Source organism: Plectropomus leopardus, chromosome 5 (assembly GCF_026936395.1).
Source record: "Plectropomus leopardus strain MGB_pleo_1.0 chromosome 5, ASM2693639v1, whole genome shotgun sequence".
NCBI lineage: Eukaryota > Metazoa > Chordata > Actinopteri > Perciformes > Serranidae > Plectropomus > Plectropomus leopardus.
This window is the reverse complement of record NC_142180.1, coordinates 6,525,067-6,549,359: the sequence shown is the minus strand read 5'-3', so window position 1 is coordinate 6,549,359 and position 24,293 is coordinate 6,525,067. Positions and strand designations below refer to the sequence as shown.

General features: G+C 42.7%; 1 protein-coding gene across 1 annotated transcript in view; it reads right to left on the bottom strand.

Annotated features, from left to right (window-relative positions):
* LOC121941129 (insulin-like growth factor-binding protein 3) overlaps positions 1 to 8,364 on the bottom strand; it is a 30,811-nt gene extending 22,447 nt beyond the window's left edge. The window contains exons 1-3 of the mRNA XM_042483852.2: positions 7,705 to 8,364; positions 4,475 to 4,725; positions 1,277 to 1,396 (exon numbers count right to left, since the gene is read on the bottom strand). Of these exons, the coding sequence (XP_042339786.1) occupies positions 1,277 to 1,396; positions 4,475 to 4,725; positions 7,705 to 8,068 (735 nt within the window). The 5' untranslated portion in view covers positions 8,069 to 8,364. The remainder of the gene's footprint in view (positions 1 to 1,276; positions 1,397 to 4,474; positions 4,726 to 7,704) is intronic.
* Positions 8,365 to 24,293: the final 15,929 nt, after the last annotated feature.

The following is a 24,293-nucleotide window of genomic DNA, read 5'->3' as shown; positions in this document are numbered from 1 at the left end:
TCCCTTCTTTTCACAGTATTGTCACCCTAGACGGTTCACACGGTCTCCTCTTCGCTGTGTTTCCGGTCATAAATCTCTGCAACACACCGTGAAGGCACATCCCTTCGGATGGATTTAACACAACACCCTGCACCCCACCAGCTCGCTGAGAAAAGGGCAACAAGGGCTGGCACACTGCTACACACACACACACACACACACACACACACACACACACACACACACACACACTTAGACCAGAACTGACAGTTTTCTAGATGATATTTTTTGATGAAATCCAGGAAAAGAACAAGTAATGGTCTGATTTTAATAAAAGAAGCAATGAAATCGCACTTTGTGGGGAAAGACTGAGGTAAGAATCTGAGAGGATGATTTGTCTGTGTGTGTGTGTGTGTGTGTGTGTGTGTGTGTGTGTGTGCGCGTGTGTGTGTGTGTTATGGCTCGAGCTGGTCTCTGACTCATGGTGCTCATTGGGGGGGGGGGGGGTTTGGTGACTCATGCGTTTCTCAGAACGGGCTCTAGCTTCGTGGAATCCCTCCGATAAGGCTCACAACCTTTAGGAAATGGGATGGTGGTATTTATTTGATACGTCGTGTGTCTCAGCAATGCCCCATCACCCCTCCCATCCATCTGCCCCATTCCCTGCCTCACCCGTCCTCTCCTAAGGTCAGCACATCACCCACCAAACCACTCCAAATGAATTTTAGCTTCCTCGTGTTTTCCCCGTCTTACAAATGAGCAGGCCATGGGTGGCCCGAGTCTGCTGTACCACGGACAAGAAAAACTAAACCAGTGACAGCCTGTTTGTTTTTTTTACCTCACCAACAGCACCCCACACCTACACACCCTCACCAAAACTACCGCCATCAAACAAGCGCCATACATATACTCCCTTGCCGCCACATCTACCGTGCCACACACACTCCCAGACCACATTCTTACATCCCTACCCCCCACACTCTCCCACACCACACACCCACAAACACACCTGACCGACTTCATTTCCTGTGAGGCATGAGTCAGACGGCTGCAGTGCATTTACCGGAGTAATACATAGTTATTAGCCATTCTGATAATATAGTGTTGATGTGGCTGTCAAGGCAACCCAAGCTGCAAAAAAGGGGATTGTGCATGTGTGGGTGGGTGGGATGAGTCGGTGAGGATTCTTTGGAAGTGTTCAGGCATGCGGTGGGGCTATCTGCATGTCCACAGGTGTGTGGGTGTTTAAGTGTGTGAGAGAAAAAAGAGAAATGAAACAGCAGGGAGAGCCATTCACCTGTTTTTTCTTGTAGAAGCCCTTTCTGTCACAGTTGGGTATGCGGAAGCCTCTTGGGTTGAGCACGTTGCTGATTTTAAGACTGCTCAGGATGCTCTCCATCTCCCTCCGACACGGCCCCTAGCAACACGGCAAACACACCCCGGCGACGCCAGTATTACACACGCATCCTTCCACAATCACAAACATGAAGAACATGAGGAGTGTTCATGCAGTTACAGGAGTTCATGGTGAACATCAGAAAAATTAAGTCCCAAACTGAGACACCACCTTTCTTGAAAAAGTTGTACACAACCAAAATTATGTTGAAATAACAGAAGATAACTTGAAGGTACCCTGTGTAGTTTTTGACCACAAAGTGGTGTGGAGAGCAATGTTTTGTTGAGAGATTCCACCGACTGTTTGTATCTTGCCTTTTTCCTGCACGTGCATGAGTCTGCACATGCCTACCTCATACCACAGGTTGACAGCAATATGCATTCTTGCCAACTGCATCCATGTGCCACAGAGAGTCAGCAGTCTGTAGGGCTTAATTCCAGCAAATTGCCTCAGCAGGTGATTTCCCTTACGAGCTCTCCCCCTCTCCTAGAAGTGTTAGTCAGTGGGTGGAGTGCTGGATTGAAATAAAAACAAACGTGCGGACTGATTCGTCCTGATGGCTTTATAATGAAGGCGCTGACTGTGTCAACGGTTAACCATTAACTGCTGAGAATATTTTTGACCAGTTACACATATCTTAATTTTGCATCTTCTCAGTGTACTGCACTGCACCCCATCCGGGTCTCGTGGGAGCTAATATTAGCTAGCACAGCTGATTTGGTGGTTACCACTGATAGCACCGTCCCGACCCAAAAGCGTTGCTGTGGAAACATTGTGCTCATCCTCTTATCCCCCCAGTTCACTGAAAGTGGACCAGAGGGTGGGGATGATGTTCCCTCAGCAATCGGTACAGCGTTACCTGCTAATCACTGAATACACAGCTAGCTAGCCAATGGTAGCTCCCACCCAACATGGGTGGTGTGCAGTGCAGAGCAGCCAAGGAACCAGTGGAGGGAAGTAGACATGTTTCTGCATTAGACATGTTTCTTTCAGCAAAGCCAAATGAAAATTAATTCAAGACATCATCATCACAAAATACTAAAATCTAAGCACCTCAAAACAGATAGTGCTTGGAAATGCAGCATTTAAGATCACTGGGTAAAGGGAACTACAGACTAAAAGCAAAGGCTGTGTTGTAATCCATGTCTTTTTTCTTTCTTTTTTCTTAAGAATTAACGGGTTAGTTAACGGTTTATGCACGTCGGCCTATTGAAAGCAAAATAAACCGAAACTAAAATCCCTAGCGCTGACCATAAAATGCAACACCAGCCATGGACCTTTATTGCATGTCCATCTCTCTCTCTCCTGTTTAGTGAAATTTCTTTTCTAACAGCTATTTATCACAGGCATCAAATGAAAAGGTTGCAGACTGCTGTCTCTCTTAAGCATATGGTGGTGATGCCTATCAACAGAGGTTGGTGGTAATTAGAGAAAAAAGAGATCATAAAGTAGGCAGTAATAAAAATATCGGCCAAACTGACATTAACAAAGCTTTGAAAATGTTTTAAGAGACAGAAAATGTACCAAATATGCTTCTTTCAATAGTTTATACTGGGTGCCTGACAACTGCTCTGGTGCCTCCTCAACTAAAACACCATGGGTACCTTTAAATCGTTTTTTGAAATATTATAACACTAGCAGCATGTTCAGCTTCAGTAGCAAAGGTTCATAAAGGCAGTTTAAACTGGTTAAAAGAGCCTTTTCACAGCAGACATTTTGACTTGTCAGAGTAGGAAAAGCACAGGCGTATTTATCAACATTAATTATGGCTGCATTCCATTTAAGTGAGGTCCTGGTCTTGTGCATTTTGGCTCAGTGGAAAAGTTTACTGGGACACTTAATGGAACCCAGTCATCTTTAATGAAATTAATTACACCTGTGCGTTTCCTACTATGACCTGTCCTGTCTGCTGTCCATTAGAATCCAAACAACAGTCTCACAAATGCAAAGACACAGACTGCACTGAAGAGCTGAAATTGGCTGCTAAAACTTAAGGTAACAAACAGGAACTTGTCCAAAGATGAAAACTCTACAAGTTAGCCGACGAGCAAACTAGCTAGCAATTGAAACTAGAAAGCTAACTAGTCAGCGGGTTTGCTGGCTTTGTCCAAATTTAGTAATTAGCCTACTGATAGCTAACATTAGTGAGCTAACTAACTAGACAGACACAGGCTCTTTTCTTTTCCCACTGAGCATGTGATACAATATTTTTATCAAAAGGCCAACCTGAATAGTTTCAAATTTGAATTTGAAATAGGTACGGCGTACAAAATACAAGGTGACTGAGCTAGAGAGCTAGTGTTTACAAGCTAGCTAAAAACCTGTCTATGTTAAGCCTCTCCATGGCTCTCTTCTTCTCCCCGGGTATGTTATTTTTATCATTTTAGTTTTCATTTGGCCAATTTTATTAACTTACAATGTACGTTCTCTAAAGTTAAATGTAGAAAATACAATGCAGGTAAAGAAAGAGAGATAACTAGCTAACAGAAAAACTGACATTACCCTATGCTAACGGCTTTAGCTGTTTAGTGCTTTTCTTATTCTAGGGTAATAACGTTCATAATTTCTGTTTTCAAAAGGGTAAAAATATCAAGCTGAAATGTGCTGTAGTATTTATTGTCATCACTTATAAATAGTATTACAAAAATGCAAAGAAGCTTGAGGAATAACTGTAAGGTAAGTTAGTTAGGCTACTTAGTTAGCTCAGCCAACGTTAGCAAGCAAAATAACAAGCAATCTAACGTTAACTGTTTTCAGCCCAGACAATCTCTTCTCTTCTCTTCTGTTTGTTTGGTTCACGATTTTCAAAAAAGTGTGATTGGCAGCCTACATAACATAATTTTGTTTTAATAGAAATCAGGACGCCTATTACTTGTAAAGGACCATGGAAGATATTGACATTAACATAAATGTTGCTATTTGAGGTAATGTTGTTGCACCAGAGGTAACATAAATGTTAGCTTAAAGCTTTTTCTTTTTAATTTATTGGTTGTGGGGAAGAGGGGCTCGGGTCAATGTCTTTATGAACCTCTGCTGACTCACTGTTTTTGCCTAATGCCATTTTTAACAGAAATATCATTGCTTCTGTGTGTAACTTACATACTCGGTCTCCCTCTTGTTTTCCAGGGAGAAGTTGTGCATGTCCATGTTGGCTCCTCCGGACACCGATTCCACCTTGTAGCTCTGAGTCTTCCTGTTCTGTTCTTTCTGGATCAGCTTGTTGTGCAGAGGAGGCCTAGTGTCCATCGAGCCCCGGCTGTGCCCACCCCTCACGGTCGCCATGCCAGGCAACACTGTCATCGCTGCGGTCACGTTGGCATAGCCTTCTTCTACCTGATTTCCAGCATTCTCTGAAGAGGTAAACGTAAGTCATCAGTTTTCAGTGTTTTTTTCGAGGGGGGGGGGGGTTGGTTATGCCAAAAAAGTATTGACTTATCCTTCTCAATAATCACTGATGACCCACTGGAAGTGTGTGGCAGTGTATTTATCTGCAGAGAGTCTGCCCTCTGCTTGTATTGTCTTATTTTGCTGTTTCCTTTTTTTTGTTGAGTGTAGTTTAGTTTACTACTCCGATAAGACACTGCAATGCCAGTAGTGCCTGCTTCTCTTAATCCAACAGAGAATTCTTGACTGTCTAAGTAAGGCCTGTTTGAAAGAGACAAAATAAAGTTAGCTCATTGCCTTGTGGGCTGTTTGGAGACAGAGCTGAAGCCAAGTAATAAACAGAAACATGACGATTTCATATCCACAAATTTCCACAGCATGCAGACCAAGCGATAGTCACAGAGAGGAACTGAGTGTAAACAAGACTTTTTAAGGATGCTGTGAAGGAGAAAATGTTGTGTATGTGTGTATATATGTTGGGTGGGGGAATAGGGGATTGGGGCTAAAAGAGGAGGAGGTTAGGGCACTAAGAGGTAAAGTGGGAGATGAGGGAGCAGATATATTAATAGCCTGTGGTGCTGGCAAAGATTCCTGTCAAATCGTTAAAGACAGAGTGGGGACCCTCTGACCGAGAGGAAAAGAGGAGGGGGCTCCAAACACTCCCTAATATAGGAAAGGACCAAACTACCCATCATGTGCCACCCGGTTGGCCACACCACCACAAGGCCACAGTTGCGGGAGCTAACTGATCTTAGAGATATCCCGAAGAGGCAGAGGGACGATGGGAACACACATGCAGCGGCTTACACACACCCAAACACAGTTTTAAACCGTTAACTCAAAGCAGATTTTGTGTTTGAGAGCTGCGGTGAGGGCTGCGGACGGGCATGTAGGGGTGTAGCTCGTGCGGGCAGGCAGGCTGGCAGCCCACCCTTTCTCCGTGACCACCTGATCAATTAGTGACGTGGTGGGGCTCCACAGTCTCCCAGGCCCTCCAGAACTTAGAATAACAACATGGATGTCAGCAACAACGTCAAAAACCAGCAGATGCTCTTTAACCTGATACAACCTCCACACTTTTTTTTTCCTGATCACTGAAAAAATGTCCATGACTGTCCGTAAATGTCTATAACCGAGGACAAAAATATTGAGCCCTTTTTAAGATTCCTGAAAGCATTAATTTTTATTGTCAATATAAACTTTTATATAACCTTTCTAGGAAGTGTGGGGCGTTTTAGATAAACACATTACGCAATTTGTTTGTATAATGGCACAGGGGTAAACAGCACAAACTGCGGTGAGGAGAGCTTGTTAATGTCTGGGAGGAGAGGCTGCTCTGGAGCTGGGGACTGATGGTGGTGGAAACCACTAGGCTGCATTTACGTACTCTGTCCAACAGGGGCGCTCTGGATCATTTCCCACAATTTTTCAGATCTGCAGTAGTGGAGATACTGGAATTAGGCATGCATTGATACCTGCCTCACTGTTGTTATCTATTGTGTTCTGCTTAACAGGTGAGAGGTGATGTCAGACTGATCTCTTTGCTCCCACATTGGATTTTTTTTTAAACAGAGATAAACACAAATGACACAGAGAGGATGAGAGGAAATAAAAAGAGAAACATACAGACTATGTGACAGGAATAGAAAAAGTAAGACTGCGAGTGTGTATGTGCATGCACATGCTGTTGGATGCATAAGTGTGTGTGTGTGTGTGTGTGTGTGTGTGTGTGTGAGTGTGTGAGTGTGTGTGTGTGTGTGTGTGTGTGTGTGTGTGTGTGACAATGTGACTGCTGAGTGCTTGCACACCACACATTACTGTGGCCAAACCAAATAACCAGGAAGAAGAAAACACACACAGAGGCTCCTGGAGGCCTGACGTCAGCAGTGCCTAAACACACAACAGTGTGTATTCACATGTAAGTGGCATGTGTGCCGTTTCACCAGTGTGAGCAGTGTGCATCCATTCACACAAAACACCATGCAGATATTATGAGGTCTCTTATTATAAGCATAGACACTCATGGAGGACATATGCAGTTTGGGCTCATTGCTACTGATGATTTTGAATGTTGATTGTTTGTAGGGAAATGATCCCCCCCTTTGCCACACACCCAAGATGTTTTGGCCCACATCCTAGACCAGGAAAGCAGCAGCACATATTTTCATGCTGTGTACAAAAATCCACGAGCTTTACTTGAAGAAAAATAAGGACATTACAGAAGACAAGGACATGGTCTGCGCTCAGCCTCAGTTAAATACTGTATACTTACAGTATGTATGTGGCATTCCTTAACTATTGGTTTGAAGGAGCCAGGCTGTGTGTGTATGTGTGCTTGGAGGAGTGTGTGTTAGGGAGAAAGAGAAGGAGCAGTGTTGTGCTTCTCTTAAAACAAACAATTTGTAAAGCCCAAAACGACAATCTTTTAATTCCTTAAATTTCATTTTACATTTTACGCACGATGGTCCAGAGCTGTGCGCACATGGAAAAAGAAGTGGCCGCCTGGTGGGAAAGCAGCGATTAATTGCTGCGTAAACCTCCAAGCCATTGCCGGTGTTATCCACTCAAACTTTCAGGAGCCTATGGGATTTGTTTAACCCAGGCGAGCACATCACTGTGCAATGTCAAGCCTCCCCTCTAAAACCCCACGGCTAGGTATTATGTTTTACATTGTGGCAGGCTGCTGAACAACCCACACAATACATTTTGTGCATGTTTATTTTTGCCTTATATCTCTGGTAAATCCGTTTAAGCATCTCATCCACTATCATTATAATGCACTTCATCGTTGTTTTTTTTTTGTCCATAAGCAGGGAACTCCCCGGGCAGCTCACAGCAACATCTCATTGGAGGGCTCCTGTCAGAGCCACTAAATAACACACGCACTAAAAACAGCAACAACATTATGAATCATGATAAGCGCAAACCAAAACACCGCTTCTCACCTGGTTTTTGCGGCGGTATAAGAATGCTGTTGAGCTTTTTGGACGCGGCCCTGGAGCACACTCCCCGTCCCTCCAGCAGAGCTTGCAGGGGTCGGATCTCCCTCGGCTGGTGCTGGCAGGCTAAGCCGGAGCCACAGCGCGCCGTGTACACTCCACAAGCCAGTCCCTCGGCCAGGGCGCACGTCATGCAGCAGCCGCAGCCGGGCTCCCTCACACGCTCCGCGCAGTCCTTCGGCAAGGGCTTGCACTGCAGGAGCGCCCCGGCGTCGCACGGCTCGCATCGGACCACCGGCCCCACGGTGCCGGCGAGCCGGGTGAACGCAGCCAGCGCGGCGGCGAGACAAAGCACGCAGAGAGCGGGCATTCTGCCGATTAAGCTGGTCACAAAGGGACAGTATGTGAGTTGTCACGTAGGCTTAAGGGGACTCTCTGTGACACAGCGAGCCGGCTAGCCTTCTCCATCTGTATTTTCTTTTACGCGAACTTCTCGTTTTATACAGGCGGAAAAAAGAGCCAACAAGTCACACCCTCCTCCGTATGAATAATGTAAACGGAGAGCCCCGATATGAGGGACCGCTACATCCAGTCTGAAGAGAGAGCCGCTCAAACGCTCAACTCGTTCAATCCCTTATAACAAATTACTGAGGACTGTTAATCTTTCATCCTTACCCTGTTCTGATAACAATGCAAATGTGTATGTCTGGAAATGTGGCCTCTTGTCAAAATAAAGGCAAGTAAAGTGAGCTGCAGATGGCATTTAGCATGAATGTGTTGGTTATATTTCTCCTCAGAGTAATATTAATATATTTTATGTTACAGATAAGACGCATGCATGCAGATTTCCACCAGAAGAGAAATGTGCTGCACCAGGAGAGATTTTTTCTCAGTTGACTGTTTTCAACCCTGCAGAGGTTTCCACACCACTGGCCACATCCCCTGCAGGCATCAAAGGTATGTGAGTGAATGCCATTGGCATTACCCCCCACATGCAATACTGATAAAACATTCCTCTGGGCAGGTGTGTAGGTGGCCTCCATGTTAACCCACTAAAACAATAATTTCTTTGCATATAACTTGTGTGTTTTTGTGTGTATGTGAGACCACATGCTTAGTGGTGGGTGCAGCCAGCAAGGTATTGCTTTACTGTTCTGGGTTGTGGAAGCTGCAGTGTTTCGGATGCACATGTCAGTCAGAACACCAGCCACGGCTCCCGCGCACGTGCAGGCCAGACTGCATACCTGACCCTTTCGCCCAAGTAGTTTCAGAAGCCTGCTCACCTTTCACATACCCCAAGCAGACCTGGTGATCTGGCACTTTGCGCCAGCTCCCCCTGCCCCCTCCCTCCCCTCCTATGAGTCCCACCGGCAAGCATCCAGACCCCCTGCACCTTCCCTCCTGTATGGCCCCCCTCGACCCTGCAGCATTTCAAATTATTAGAAAGAAAATGTTCAGATTCTGCAGGCTCAGCATTGCCCCCCTGTCCGGCATATCCTCCTGTTCTACAATAACAAACGCGAGAGGGGGGTACACATTGAGAAAATAAAGCAATCAGTATCGGCCATTGTGTGATTTCCACCACAGAAGCAGAAAAAGTGTTGAGACTGCATTATGAAAAACAAGCAGAGGGTAAGGAAACACCCCCGGAATAGCAAGAAAACGTCTCCGGCTAAGATTAGTTTTCTTATTACTTGACATTTTTTTTCTCTTTCTGCATTTTTTCATGTCTGAAATATTCAGCTTCTGACCTTTGGCTTGTTTATTGTCTGCCCGTCCGTCCAGGGTATGATTTACCTAAAGCGACCTTACTATTTAAACGAATTCAGCAAAAAGGCACATTTGAGAGACTGTGCTTCCTTTGTGTGAATACAGGGCTATCAAAGTTTATTTTGTCACACCATAAAGGTGACAGGGTTCATCCTGATGTGCTGTTCTTGTTTCCCTCATTGAAGATAGCTGCTAAACCAGTCTGCAGACAATATATAAACAGCCTCAATGCATGACATTTTCAAGATTTATGACAATTTCGCTTGATCAAATTTCATGCAACGCAGAAGAGATAGCATGTGGTAAAAATCAAACAATGGGGACATAACATAACATTTATCTTGTCCTGCACATCTATTGGCCTCCTTCAGATTTTAGGGTCAGAATGGCATGTGTTGACATTTGCCTCAGGACAGTTTGGGTATAATGCAAAGACAAAATGAAATCAGACAACTGCTGGCACAAACCCACACGTCTCATTTCCCAAACCACATGTTTAACCCAGCTGCATCGCATCGTCTCAGCGAAGTGCAATAAGAGATACTATTTGTCTTACTCAACGATCTTGTCTTCATCATGCATGTGCACCTTTGTCTCTCACCCCGTCTGTCTTCTCCCCCTCAAGGAAACTGATATTGTCTAGTTATTAATCTCTCCTTCGTTACAGCGTCTCTTTCTCCGTCAACATTCCTTTGCATTACATTCCCACAATGCAGCACATTTCAGGCCATAAATCATTAATTGGAAACCCAAAGTCGATGACGGTCCTCAGTAACACTGGCACAATGCACTTTATAATTTGAGGTTTTGTGGGAACGAAAGGATCTGGACAGATTTATTTGTTTCCTTCCTCCACGAGTGATTCGAGCAGCAAATTTTCTTGCTGTCAACATATGCTGTATTCATATGTGAGCTATACCGTCGACACGCGCCGCGCTCGCTGACCACGTTATGAACTGCGTATCCCTTCATACAAAAAACAGCCACTTTACATGCTACACATCATGCATCATGTTGACAGCACTGTTATTTAGTGTTTAGACAGTTGGACGACTTTCAAGTTTACTGCAATGTGTTACAGTTGGTCTATGGTTTGCTTACAGTGGATCTTGCTTTGGCATTTGATTTTATATAACAGCTATTCACTCAGTGTTAATATATTAGTCAACTGACAGAAAATTGTTTTGTTGGTTGATTTTAGAGTGGATGTGAGCATGAATGGTTGTGTGTCTCTATGCCTCAGCGCTGTGATAGCAGCGGATAGCCTGTCCAGGGTGTACCTGTGTGTACTTGCCCAATGTCAGCAGGGATAGGCTCCAGCCCAACCCTCTTAATGGGATAAGCAGTTACAGCTAATGCATGAATTAATGTTTTGTTTTCTATTTATGGATCATACTTTTGTAATTTTGGTCATCATTTCTTTCTTTGAACAAAAAAATCTTAACTGAAGGTCAACTAGCGTTTTCTAGAACTTTTAACAAAATCTCACAGTCTTCATAAATGGACAGAGTTTGCCTTGTTGTCTTGGAAATAGCTTAGTTGTCATCATGTGGCCTAAGGAAGGCATGAGAGACAACTAGGGATGGGTGATATATTGAACATACTCAAGGTATTGTGGCTTGTTCCATGTGTGATATATAAAATGACTATATCACAAACAGCAAATATAAATTGTTAAGTCATTTTTATAATCCATCAGCATTTTGGTTGTCTTGCTCTCTTGTACAGCTCTCTGCCTACCACAGACACACACACAAAAAGAAGGGCTCTTGCAGAGCTTCTGACCATGACTATTTGGTCACATTTTGCAACCATGGAGCACCAGTGCAAACTGCAAATTTTTGCAGCATATGAACTGGAGAATTTAACATCATCTAGAAATACATTGTGTTTCATGATATAGTCTTAACATATCACAATATTATTTTAAAGTCATATCGCTTAGCCCTAGAAACAAAAGAGCAAACCTAATCTGCTGATTAGCACTGTGACATGAGGCTTAAAACTTAAGAAAATAACCAGTAAGTAATCACGAGTTAAAGGTGTACTGTGGCTACTGTTCAGTATTGCCAACAAAAGTGAAAGCCAACCCCTGCTTAAGGTTTTGCCGTTTCACCTCTTTATATTTGCATTTTTCAGTGCCATGTCTGAGATTTTTCTTAGTTTCCTCTTTGATGAGTGCTGCTTATGGTCTTGTATCTAGTCATTACCTTTTTACAAAGTCTCAAAAACGCCTGTACACTGTGCCCACGAACGTCCCAAACACAGCAAACACAGGCAGAGGGCAGGGTCTCTGCAGATAACTGCACCATCATACACTTGTAGCTGGTCATATGTGATGGTTGAGAGTGATTCCTTTTGTATGAATCTATCAAGCTGCAACCTTAACAGACTCATACAAAAATGATGGGGCCAAAAACTGCAGTTCCTCGAATGGCCACTTGAGGGTCCAAGAGAGAATAAGTCATTCCACGAAGACTCTCATGTTAAAATGCCCAACTTTGGTTAATTTCCATGTTTATGTCAACTATATAGGGAATCATTTTTACATAAATCACCTGTTCAACTGTTGTTAAGGATTAAAGTTATGTATTATTAGAACCATGGCCGCATTGAGTGACAGTTGGGTGCTGTCTGTTTACCAGTCACTACCATGGCAATAACTTTGGTTAGGTAAGATAACCATGGCGTAAGCCCACATTCACAGAGTATATGCGTTGGCGTAGCAGTCGCTATTTCAGTGTATTTGCAATTCATTGAAGTTAGTTGTAACATTTTGGCCGCCTAAAGAGTCTTGATACCACTTGATAAACAAATGGTCATTTTGTGGCTGAAGTATTCCTTAAAGATTTTTTTTGTTAAATTTTCACACTCCTAAATTCTCTGATTTATGATAGGTAATTATTGCAGAGTTGTAAGAACATGGTGATCTCAGACAGTGAAGCAACTCTATCCAGACAGTGCACACAAAAACTCAATAATTCTTTAGTGCACAGGAAAAGTGTGCAGACAACTATGTTAATAGAAGTCAAAGTTGAAGCAGGAAGTGGCTCCGTTTAACTTTGATGGATGTTCACAGTCAACAAGGTTTTTAAAAAAATTGTTGACTGCTTCATCATATGTTTTCTTTTAAAGATATTTCCGTACAGGATTCAGCACATTCCAAGAGGCTGACAGATTTGAAATTAATTAAACATTCCTTCAAGCAGCCAAACGAAGGCCTTTCTTATCAACAGAATCCATTTCAATTTGGTAAACATCCTCATAACGCAGCCCAAATGTTTCTAGATAGTCTGCTTTGTGTCTCACTGCTTTTATTGTCCACAGTTGGCTTGCTTTTCCGATCAGGAGAATGATTAAAATGCAGTTTTGTTGAATGATGTTGACTGTGGCTTTCAAGGGAAAAAAAGCATAAATAATGTGTTCTGTCAACTTCGTGTTGAGGAAAATCATTTGGTGCTCCTTAACTCAGCCGGGGTGCTGACAGCGAGGACAGGCCTCCTCCGTCATGGGGGAACATGAAGATGGGCTAATGAAGCGGGGTTCATTTCTGAAGGGTGATAATTGCATCTGGGAGGTTTTAGGGCCTTTAAACGACAAGACTGTACACAGCATGTAGTAAAATCTGGTAAACTTGCAGTACAAAAATACGAGGATTAGTTGATAGATGTTGGAAATCTGCTGCTTCCATCATAGTCAGAATTGACATCTAGTATTACCACCTAATGCTTTAGACTGTTTTTTTTTTCACTTGAGTAGAGCAACGAAGAGGGGATGTAACCATATGTAGGATGCCAACTTGGGTGGTAGACATCTGCCTTGTTAACCACCATCCTCAGACCCCATTAATTCGACTGTCTTGAGGTTAGGACTGACAGTTGAATCACTTTCCAGAAAGTTCAAGGCCGATTGTTGTTGTAACTGTGTCTGAAAGAGTTGGAATTTCCCTTTAGGTTTTCTGTGGATATGAAGCAGGTAAACAACTGTGTCAATACAGTCCTGTTTAGTTTTTATGTGTTTTCCAACCTGGCTAAACCTGAAAGTTTCCACATTTTCCTCAATGACCATCATACTGACATGGGTATGTACTTTTTGGACAATAAAGTACTGACATTTGAGTAAATGTTCCAGAAATGATTTGTTCTCATTATAATGTTTTAGACTAACACAGCACATGTCACCACTTTCCTGGAGATAATGGTGCAGCTTTCATTGAAATCTATCAAATTCTACGCAGGCTTTTAAAACCACCCGTCTTTTATTGATTGCTGTAATGGGGGGGGGGGCTGCTCTACAGGAATGAACTCTTCCTGTTATATCTGTTTTCAATAAATTGATGGAATGAACATGACCTGACTGCTCTCTGTCACTGTCTGCATGACATGGTGAGAGAAACATCTGGAGGCAAGAAGAGGAAGACAGAAGGAGGGACGTGTTGAGCTAAATAGGTAAAGAGAGAGAAAAAAATGTTAACTAGCTGTAGGTTTTTAATCAAGACAGCTGCATGTGGGAGCAAAGAGAAGCAAAGAGGTTAGGGTTCGAGCCTGTGTTATGATGTGTTTGTGGTGAAGCCTGCGCTGTTTGTTTGGGCTGCAGTTAGATATGCCTGGCAGCTCTCAGTAGGAGGCCTGAGCCCTGCCCAGCAGAGGCTCACTCTAATTGGTCAAACAGGCAGTGTGGCACTCTGGATTGAACTCATGCCTGGAGGCCAGGTACGGCATACTTAGCAGCATACTGAGGAGAGATCACAGTCATGTGCTCACAGTCCCAGACTGTCTTTAGGTCAGCGCTCCTCCCACGGCTGGCAGGGCTGAGGAAGAGGCTGCTATGGGAAGGAGATACAAGGCTAGACAATCTCGCCTGGCACTCTCAGGTTGACCAACTCAAGTGACACTTTCCTGAGAGTGGGCCAATTCCAGGCTGCTAAGAGGATCAGTTTCCCCTTCCTGTCCTGACACACATACCCAGCTAGCGCCACTCAGAAATCTTCAGGCCCGCTGCTCACCAGGCACAGACGCTTCTGACACGCTCCCATGCTTTCTAAAAGCCACGCGGCCCTGCAGCGTGGACGGGATCAGAGAGAGTTTTGCTGCAAAGACAAAGTCCTCACTAAGAGGATTGAGATCTTAAACCTAACTCTCACAAAGTCTAACTGTAACCACAGGTAGGTAGCAAGAAAAGGCCAGCAATTCAGTTCATACAACTTTTAACAGACTAGAATAGATCCATCTGTTTTCTGTCACTTACACAGGGCTGGGGCACAGTGGCTATTTGACTAGTACAGATTGTATAGAAATGACTTTCGAGGGATTGCATTGGAATTGGGACTGAGATTAAAACCAAAGACTGAAGGAAGAAGTGCAGACAGAAGAAAAGCATGACACTGTGGGGGAGAGACACACAGAGAGGTGTCTAATCTTGGAGTGACGACACCTGCACCAAGCATGTCACATGTGGTGATGTCACCTCCGGAGAGCTAGACGTGTACTCCAGATCCTGTAGCTCACAGACAGGCAGAGACTTACTTCAAACTTGGAGTTGTTCTTAAATATGTGTGTGCATATATATGTATATGTGTATATATATATATGTATATATGTATATATGTATATATGTATATATATATATATATATACACATATACATATATATATACATATATATATTTATACAATGTTAAACATGTCGCTCTTGGTGATAAACCTGCAAAGAATTATTACACAACTCCATTTTTCTCTCTCTCTCTATATATATATATATGTGTGTGTGTGTGTCTTGGGTGTCACAAGTAGACAGCTGAAGGACAAGTATGAATCCACCAAACATCTCCTCAGTGTGTCTTGAGGTCTATGCTTATGGCACATTGAAAGGACCACACACTCATATGATGTTCCAACTCATCTGACACCCCTCCAGATGAGAGAACTTTCTGTGTCTGCCATTACACAGGGCTAAAGGACTAGCCCCAGAGGTGCTCTCCTGCCAGGCCAGTGAACAGACAGTTAAATGTCTGCCAGGTTAGCATGTGCTGAAAAAGAAGCAATTGTTAAAACTTACCAACAAATTCAGGAAACAGCTCGACTTGTCAGTACTGGTAGCTGTGTGATGCTAACAGTTAGCCCTGTCACTATGTGTTTGCAGGTGGATTCTCATCAAGTGTCCCCAGTTCTGAGCTCACATTCCTGTAAGTGTGACCTCAAGGGACCGTGGGGCGCCCTTGTCTGATGGTAAAGACAGGGCAAGGAGTGGTTGTGAATTAGTAAAGGCTGGAAGTGTCCACCTGTCAAGCAGCAAATTGCAAACAGACAAAGTTAACAATTAGCCAGTGAACTTAGTGTTGCATTTAGCAGCTAAAGAGCCTCATATTTCCCTCAGGAGTTGGCAGAGACCAAAACGAGGTTAAAAGCAGAGTATTTGATTTACATTCATCAGGTGGACAGAAACAAGTCTTCACATAAATTTCATTGTCTGTTAGATATGTAAGTATTGGACAGTTTGCCCTCATGCTTATCACAACAGCTTTGAGTGATAATGTGTCCCAGTGGCCAAATAACACAGTAAAATAATGCAGGATGAAGTCACATAGATGGAGACCTGACCACATGAACTTGACTGCTGTGAGAGTTACTTGAGACACGTAACTCTGAGACTTGACTTAATTTGAGAACTGAGAGCAAAACCATTTATGTTTAGTTCTTACCTTATAGGAAAATACAAAATACAGACAGCACCAGCCAGGCCTGACAAACTTACACGCCTATGCCTATGTGCACCAAAAGGAGTTGTTCCCAGTTAAACCCCCTCACTAATAACACATAAGAGAAAAAGAGAAAAAAAGTTGCTTCATTAATGGGCAGCATTTAAAGACTTGAAAGATGTTTGATGGTGAAGACTTGAGACTTGACTCAAAAAAGGAAAAAGCTAACAAAGAATTATCTCAGTATAATTTTCTTTGTTTTTGGCATTTGGATAAGTGTCTGTTTAAAACTTGCAGGATTCTTGCAGTTTTGGGTCGTATCCATGCAGTTGGCTGCAGTTATTGTAATTCTTTTTGTGTGAAAGCATTAGCCAATACATGTAATGTAAAAAATGTTATTACGGGGGGATGATGAAAAGCAAAGGGAGCTTATGGATTTGAAATCAGAAGATGAAAGCTAAAAAGAAAACAACCTCTCTCTCTTTCTCCCTGATAAAGGGACAGGTGTTAGTGCTGTGGAGAGCGCTGCCAAAAAGGCCAGAGTACAGCCCATTATGTATGAATGTAGCCCCTGTATATTTTGACACATGTTGGAGCCTGACCTGACACTGAGCAGGTGTGTGCCAGAATGGGCTAAAAGGCAGCATGTCTTGCACACCAGCTGCAGAGTGGCTCTGGCTGAACCCCGCCGCCTGCTAAACCTGCGCGCCTGACGTGCTGTTTGGATTGCGGGTGACTGATTAGGTCGTGATGTGGAGCCCTTCAACCGCAACGTGCCTTAAATGCTGCACTTAGGCAGCTAAGAGCTGCTCCGAGCAGCACCTAGCTGTGGCCTAATGGATGACTTCTGTGTCGTACATGTGAAGGGGGTGACAGGCTGTATAGGAAAACTTAGGTGTGGCCATGATGTTCGACATGTAAGATGGTGTATGGAGCTACCTTTCAGGCCCCCAATTTATCAGATCCTTCAGCTCAGGCGATATGTTCGTCATTTAGGCTGAAGCCAACATTTTACTCAGTGGTTAATCTATAAAGTGTAACAACTTACCAGAGCCTATAATTGCTTTTTTTACTCAACAGCATCATTCTCAGTACATTGGTACAAAAACGCACTAAAGCTGCAGATATGCGTGTTGAATTAGCAAAATTAGTCAGTCAGTTTATTTTTCTGTCGCTCTCTTTAAACAGATGTGTGCATGTGTGGGCAGATCTGTAGGCAACAGAACAATAGTTTGGTATCGAAAGTGTTCTGGTTTTCATTTGTAGTCTGAGTTGTATTGCCTAATCATGTTTGACAAAGAGCTGTCTGTGTGAAGAGCAAAAGAGGCGGAACACATTGGCAGAAAAGCAACCGTGTAAGCCACTGGCTACCATCTAATGACGAGTTTTTTCCTTTCTTTTTTTTTTAAGATTATTTTTTGGGGCATTTTCCCTTTATTGGTAGGACAGTCTGAGATTGGAAGGAAAGGTGGGAGAGAGAAGGGGGAATGACATGCAGCTAAGGGCCACAGGCCGGACTCAAACCCAGGCCGCTGTAGAAGCCTCAGTCATATGGGGGCGCATACTCTACCAGTTGAGCGAGAGGTCACCCCACGAGTTTTTTTCTAATGTATCTGCATTCAGATGCAAATATCTATTCCAAGAGATTATCTAAAATGATGTCTTGATCTTTTGGAAAAGGAAGTCTTGGCCCTAATTTCTGCAGTTAATTCTCTAAATGATTAGTTGTCTTGGATGTTTTTAGCATCCAATACTTATCTCGTGTTGATTTAGAAAGTTCAAAGCCTTTTTTCTCTTTTTTGAAAATCAAACATCACTCCTGCAGTGTAATTGAGTTCTTCACTGTCTCTATATAAGCCCAGGACATTCATAACAAATATTTTTGCCAAATATTTTTGCCAAAATTGGAGAAACATACAGCTTCTGCTTTATCACTAGAAAAGTTAGCCAGTTAACTCTGTGGCTGCAACTATGTTGAGACTAACTTAGATGGAAAAGGAGGATATTTAGCCATATTTTAACAAAATATGCCCAATATTTTACATGTATGAACACTTTGCGATGCTGCCTTTAGTCACAGTAAACAGTGAACCAAGCCAGTAATATGTTTCAAGCTCTATTTTTAACCTTATTTAGTATTATTGTGTAAGGAGTATTGTGAACATACTGGGCATACAAATGGACAGAGGAGAAGTGGAAACAGACTGCTTGGTGAGTGTTTAACAGTCAGAAATGGGTTTCCAGTAGATTATTCCTTTAAATAACCCAATGTATGTGTGTGTTTACTGTATGTGAATATACACACACACACGTAAGGGTGCTCCTCACATCAGTGATTCTGTAAAGGGCATGTTGAGCTCTGCAGATTGTTTAAATGAAGAGTGAGAAAGAGGGTGTGTGGGGTTGAAATTAATGGCTCCCCCTGCTTATCGCTTCACAGAGCGGTAGAGTGAGGCAGCAGTGGTGGTGTGGCGGAGGGGGAAGTGGCAGTAAAGTAGGTTGGTAAAGTAAATACACACTGCTCCTCTTTCAGCAATGGAAAAAGAGAGAAGAATGAAAATGTAATCTCACTCCAGCTTTTAAATCTATCTGCCCCTGCAAGACGTTGAGAACAACACGTTTCCCATCAAACAGCAGATTAATCTTGTGTAACTCATGCATGGTCACATCCCGGTCCTCTCGCAGTGCTGGGAAGGCTGTGTGAGAGTCTGGCAGCAGAGGGATGACGAGGGGGACGGGGGAGACGGGAGGAAGGGCTCATTGCGTGCATCATATCATCTGATTTGTGGGGAGTGGGGGGAGCAGTAATAGAGATGCCGAGAGTGAAAGCAATATCACCATCTGAGCAGACTTCTCTCTGAAGAGCTGCCTCCTCCTATAGGTTGTGTTTCCATTCCACCTGCTCTGCATTACAACACTGCAGAGCTGCCTACAAGGAAGAAGTCCGTCAGTCTGTGTTCACACCAACCCTGTGGAAACAGAACAGATTTCTGATTGAGATGTCAGTGAACAAACTGCTGCACATTAGTTTAAAAGACAACAAACCCGTGCAGACAAAGCAGAGACTTGCGTGACCACAAATTCATTATAAAAAGAAAACAATCAAGTAGTCCGTGGTCCCACAATCAATTAAATGTGCAGTGTGTAATTCTGGAGAAAGATACAGTCATCTTTGTTGAGTCTCATTCTGACGTTGTCAAATATTGATGACCTTGGGTTGTTGGTTCAGTCAGACCGCCAACACAAGGTCGTCTGTATTTGACAACCTAGACTCAACAATCAATTATCTTTCTCCAGAATTGCGTTACAGATGTTTCAAACCCTTCAAATTGTCAAAAAAAGTGTCCAACTTATCCTGTTTTCTAGTTGCCATGTGGAGATAGTCACAAATTGTGTATAAATCTTGTGATAAAAAGCATTTGCTTTTGGACAGGCCCAAAACAAATGGTAATGGTTGGCTTCCTGGGAGCCACACTTCCTCCAGCAGCTGGTATTGCCTGCGTGGCAGGACTTCTGAGCAGGTGTAATAAAAAATCTATAGACTCTTCCAGCCAAAAGTCCTCCATTCAGTTGAGCTTGATGTCCTCCACTGAAATTCACAATATGTCGTCCAAACTACTTCTGGGATACAAGTGTTATTTTCCCTCTCCCACTTTTGTTTTATATGTGTGGTATTAACAGTCTTGCCCTTCTGGAGTCCCCTGTATAGTCTTGAGCATGATCTTTTTTTTATTTGGCAGTTGAAATAGATCTGATATATGTTTATGTCACTTGGAAGTTTGTAGCTCATTTGTGGTCTGCCTTAATTGCTGTGAAGGTGAGCTGGTATAACAGAAATTTCCTTGCCCACCAATGCTGACATTTCACCACTAAAAACACAGTACATGTACATCCACTATCAGTATCAAAACCTCACAGGTCTGCTGGATGGAATAATGTCAAATAAATGTCAGACAGACAGCTTGAGAGTATGCTATATTTTCCACTTTATTGCCAAGAAAAATTCAAAAAATCGGTTATACTATGCTCACACTGCAGTTTTAGAGTTAGTAAAAGTTACCATCCTCACGGCCTCAGTCTGCTTCAAATAAACTAAATCATAATACATGTACAACATATATAAGAATCCTACATTTATGACTTTGTACTTCTTTGTGTTTGTTGTGGCGTACATTCTGAGATGATGGCGGACCCCTTGAAGGACTTCCTCTTGGTTCTAGACATAAAAAGTGTGGGGAGTGGTTGTGTGAAGAATAAACTTCGGAGAAGACAAATATTGCATCCAATTTCATCCTCTTTGAAAAGAGATTTAAGATGCTGTTGGATGAGGGCTGTGTTGGAACACCTGTGTTTACACCTGTGTCCCAGTTCAAAATGAGTGGAAATGTGCTGACCACTGGGGGCAGCAAACACACTGTGAGCAGCTACTTCGTCAGAAATGCAACAGATGGAGAGCAACTTCAGTATGTCTTAAAGAAATTCATCATATTGTGTAGTTTTAATAAAAAATATAAGGACAACAATTGTCTGATGTAGTAGTAATGAAGTCATATTGCTTGTATCAGCTGTCACCTGCTACAATGTGTAACATAAATATGATCTGGCTTCATGTCCAGTAATTTGTCTTTAGTATTAAAAATTGCAGAAAAAAATATTGTGATTGCAACTGCAGTTGCAGCTAAGATTTACACATAAAGTAGATAACTATTTTGCAGGTAGAAAACCTGAGTGCTTCTTTTCTTGCTGAACAACTGGTACATGTCAGATTCATATTTACCCCTGACCATATAGTCTAATGTATTTTTGCCACGACCACCTGTGAAATTTCTCATGTGAACTTTATTTCTGACACAAAATATTTGGGAGCTACTTGACATAATGAAGACGCGAAAGTGAGTGAGAGAGAGAAAAAAAAAAACACGCTTTCACACACACACACACACACACACACACACACACACACACACACACACACACACACACACACACACACACACACATACATATCCTTTCTTGGAAAGCCACAAGTTTCTAATTATATCCTGGGTTTCAAATAAAAAGCGTTTACAGCCAATTCGTTTGCGTAAATGCCATTCCTGTCTGTGTGGAGAGATGTAACCATTTCTACCCCCGAGACAATAAATAGTTTATTGCTTTTATTTGTCATGGCTTTATGTTGTATTGCCAAGCCCTCAAAAGAATAGAAAAAAAGCATATTTTCCCACTAATGACTGTGTGTGATTTATAGAGTCTGCCTTTGACATGGGGGTGTCTGTGCTTTCAAACCGAGCATAATTAGACCTCTGGAGCTGCATGCAGCGCAAAACACATTGGACAGAAACGCTGTGCTTCCCAGAGAGACTCTGCAATGCGGTTTGGGTACGATGCTGAACGGTCGGTGCATGAGAAAAACGCCCGGAGCTTCCAAACACGCACAGATCCGCGCGCGCACACACAGAGGTCAGTGATATCTGAAACAAACATAATGATTGGCTTTGACACACTTTCAGAATCAGATACAAGGGGAGAAGAAAGAGCATATAGATTGACTCAGTGGGGATCCAAAGAGTTAGTCAAGCATGAGCTGTTCCCTGCCGAGCAGAGAAAGAACGGATTCCCCTCCCTCCTTCGTCCTCACTGACCCTGAATGCTCACTGAGTGATTTTAACAGGTCACAAAGGAGCAGGAGTTCACACTTTTTTTGACACCCCTCACCCCCTCTCAGTCCTCATCCTCCTCCTCATCCCTCCCTCTTCCTGTCTCCCTTTGCCTTTGTCTCTGAGGATGAGAAAAAAAGAGTAAGAAGACATTTCTGTTTCGGGTGTCCCAGTCAAGTGATTTCTAATGACACACTGCTCTCGTCCCCACAACATGTATTTTGGAGTAAATGAATCAGGCAGTACATGGCCTCATTAAGTTGAAAGTGCCGCTCGTTGCCGCAAAAGTACATGGTGCTCTGGAGCCAGGCCTTTCACACCAAGAGGCCAAGCTGCAACGTCAACATAACGTGTGCAAAAACAGAATTTGTGTGTGTGTGTTTGTGTCTGTGGTGGTGCACTCGCTGGAGAGGCTGGAAGTGTGCTAGAATTGAGCAGCAGGGTAAATTAACCAAGAAGTAACTTCAGATTTTCACAAAACACTTACCTCCCTGTTGAAAACCAAAGCGACTTGACTCGATGTGTTGAGGGCCTGGTACACCAAGTCGATGGGCCGCCATTGGACGTCTGTGGCCGTCGACCATCACTTGCCGTTCTTGCGGCATCCCTGACTTTGGCTGTAGCTGGCCCTCACCACTTGCTTATTCACTCATTTTGTGTGGTTTCTATTTTGTTTCTCTGACATTTCATTTCTTTTTCCGCAAGCAAAAAGAATGTGGGCTGGAAATACAAAAAAAACTCCAGTATCAGTTGCAAATTTTTTATCAAACGTATTCTTGAATTGACATTTTGAATTGCAAAGACTCATAAGAACAGAGCGTGCTGGAATATCAGCAGTCAGCGGATGCAGTCTTTGGCTGAGGTCTGTGTCTTCAAGTGCAGCTTTTAACAGAGGACATGAGATATTTGATCTACTTTTAGTCAGCTCTTGTTAGCTCTTTGTCTTTGAGTTGTGCTGTGGCCCATGCAGGGATCTTACATTTGCCGTTTTAAAGGAAAACCTCAGCCACAAAAAGACCATGTGTAAATCTATCAGTCATGCTGTGATACCTTGAATTCGTGAAGGAAACTGTTTTTCTTGTGTGCCTCCATGGAAAACTGCAAACATATTGATTCATTGATTGATTGGGGGCCATGTAAAACAGCAGTAAAACTACATCAAAACATCCCTTTACAAACTTTCACACAACTCTGGGAGTATAATCCAAGTCTCATGTAACCAGTTGTCTGCTCAGTACCTCCCAAACACATGCATTTTCTGGTTTTGAAGAGAGTATAGGTAAGTTTCAGTTCAGTTTTAAATCTTTTCAAATTCATGTGTAGTTTTGCTGTGTGTTGAACCTGGTCCCCAATCAATTAGTTAATCAGTATGTTTGCCATTTAATGTGCAGGCATGCAAGAAAAAAAGAAAAGTTATCTTAAAAAATTCAAGGTAACACGGTGTGACTCACTGATGCAAAAATTGTCATTTTGTAGGCAGTGTACTCCTTTGAAGGAAAATTTCTTTTTTGTTTTTCTGAAGGCAGACTGTATTTTTATTTTTATTTTTTTGTCTTGGTTGATAGTATTTTACATTTTTTACTGACTTAGAGTGGAATTATGGTTATCTGAGGACATACATTAACAGGGCACAGATGGTGACAAAAAAAACGACAGACCTCCCAAAGATCCCCTCCCAATGAAAATCAAGTTTTTTACTTTGTTAACATCTTTGTATTGTTTTTTTATATATGTATATGTTAACAGACATATTATGAGCTGGCAATTGGGGAACAAGGTTTATCTAACAAAGGCAACACATTATTACCTCTTTGATTAAGTCGTTTTTTAAAGTATCTATTGTTCTGTTTTTAAGGTTGTAGAAAGTGATAAGTCAAAGGAGAGCAGGTGCACTTCAGCTTACAGGTGAGCAACTGAGGGGTTAGTGGAGATAAAGACGGGACTAATTTTAATACTCACAGATCCACTCACCAAATCCACATACCAAATAAGGCAAAGGTATAGAGTTAGGCTATATATAAGCCTTTTTAAGGTGTGATGGGAGTTTTTTCTTTGACGGAAAACATTTTTAAATTTTGATGAACAGAGATGATTCTTAAGGGCTTAGTAGCTTCAAGGAATTTTAACAATGCATCATGCCAACCTAAAGACCCTGATACACCAGGCTGACCGTTGGCCATCGGTCGATGTTCAGCCGTTGGTGAGTGTCTCTGCTGTCATCGCTGCACTGTTGGTACTCACTGACACTAGTCTGTTTTTTTTTCAGAGGGAGCCCATTGGTGAGTGAAATCGCTCTGATTGGCAATTCAGCTCAGCACACGAGAAGAGAAACGGAAGTGAGGACAGTAAACAAAGAGCTAAAGTCAGGAGGGAATGAGGTCGAAACAAGCTTGTTATATAAGGTAAGACTGTTTCTCTTTAGCCATTGAGCACTTTAGAAAAAATGTTTCCTGGTGGTTTGTGTTGTTGTT